Source organism: Nematolebias whitei, chromosome 10 (genome assembly GCF_014905685.2).
Source record: "Nematolebias whitei isolate Nwh7 chromosome 10, NemWhi1, whole genome shotgun sequence".
NCBI lineage: Eukaryota > Metazoa > Chordata > Actinopteri > Cyprinodontiformes > Rivulidae > Nematolebias > Nematolebias whitei.
Genome location: NC_056507.1, coordinates 10,945,172 through 10,946,769, shown reverse-complemented (window position 1 = coordinate 10,946,769; position 1,598 = coordinate 10,945,172). Strand labels below are relative to the sequence as shown.

General features: G+C 47.5%; 1 protein-coding gene across 1 annotated transcript in view; it reads right to left on the bottom strand.

Moving 5' to 3' along the window:
• Positions 1–524: 524 nt before the first annotated feature.
• The window catches only part of edc4 (enhancer of mRNA decapping 4), a 41,319-nt gene continuing 40,245 nt past the window's right edge, over positions 525–1,598 (bottom strand). The window contains exon 30 of the mRNA XM_037683341.1: positions 525–1,419. Within this exon, the coding sequence (XP_037539269.1) occupies positions 1,236–1,419 (184 nt within the window). The 3' untranslated portion in view covers positions 525–1,235. The remainder of the gene's footprint in view (positions 1,420–1,598) is intronic.

Here is a 1,598-nt window from a genome sequence, read left to right as displayed (position 1 = left end):
GTAAAATAATCTACAAACATCAGAACCAGGCAGAGGGAAACACAAGGTGGAAAGAGAGAACAGAACTTTCACAGGACGAGGGGTCGGGTCGGACCGGTTAGTAGTCAGAACAGAACTTCTCTTCTCCTCAAACACTGAAACAAGCGTTTGCAGTTTGATGTTTGTCAAATAAAAACAGTTTTTCCTCTGCTGATCCGTCCGAGCCTCACCGTGCGTTGGGGGGGGTCGTCCCACTTTAACCTCACGAGCTGTCAAACACAGACGAAGGACAGGAAGGCACTTTCTAGACGAAGTCGACAGAATCTAAACACACGGTTCTTTGATTTTTACAATCGGCTGCGCTGCCACCCTGTAATTCAACAAAACGAAGTGTTTCTTCTCAACCTAAAGGCAGAATCCTGCTCAGATTCCCAAAACTTAAACTCGTGAAGCAGGGAGCGCGAACAAGTGCGCCCCCCACAGTCTACGAGAAGCAACTTCACCTTATTTGGAGGAAAACAAACTGTTATTAACGATCTAAACGTTATCATTCATCTACTTTTACAACTTTAAAGCAAGTATACATGGCTTACAAATGCTAAATGATTTTTTTAGGTCAAATATAAAAAGGAGATTACATGTAGACGCAGGTGAGCTGCTCGTGTGGACGGCTGCCAGCTGAGTTCAGACGTTAAGAAACATCCAAAAAAAAGTGTTATCGTGTCGAGTCTTTTTTAATCCTCCAGTAGAATCAGGTCTAAAAACAAGGCCAGTCAAAAATAAAACTAATGTGAAAACTTTGTCGTCCTCGGTTGTTTCTTTCAGTCACTCCAGCGATGGCTGCCTCCAGCCTACAGATGTGCAGGAGACACAGACGTTGGATCTCCACATACTTTTGGTTGCCAGGTTTGATTCTGTTGGTTCCTGTCTGGTGAAAGAAGAAAACTGTTTGCTCTTAAGGCCGAGACACGAGGCGGCGTTTCGAGAAAAAACAAAAAGGAAGAGCCACGTTCGGCTGAGCGCTCTTGAAGCCTTTTTCAGACGGAGTGTCCAAAGGAGCAGGAACGAAGGAACCGTTCTCATCCCGCACAAATAAAAAATAATGAACACGTCTGATTATCAACATCGGCTGAACGTGAACGAACCACAGGAGTGAATGTAACCGGGTGGAGCTTGGATCCCAGAATGTGGTCAAAGCGGTCCGCGATGGTTCCGTCCTCTGAAACGTTCTTGGAGGTCCGGCGGTCTTGGCAGGACTAGTGGCTGACGAGTCCCTGCAGCATCATCAGCAGGCGGCGCGCCCTCTTGCCGAGCGGACTGTGGGAGTCCTGCTGCAGGAAGGCCAGGAGCTTCGGTCTGACCTGGGTCAACACGGAGGACATGTGGTCTCTGGTCAGGGGGTCGCTGTGGTCCAGGTTCATCACAGCGTCCTCCAGGTAGCTGAAAGGGGGATGAGAAGAGAACAAGGTCACACAGAATGACAGAAACTCAAAGGAGGGGTTGGATTAGTGTTGTAATCTTATACAATCATTTATTCAGTCTGCTTTTCTAACATCCTTCTACCAATGTTCACACTGTCCCTCCTCTGGACATGTCCAAACCACTGTCCCTCCTCTGGA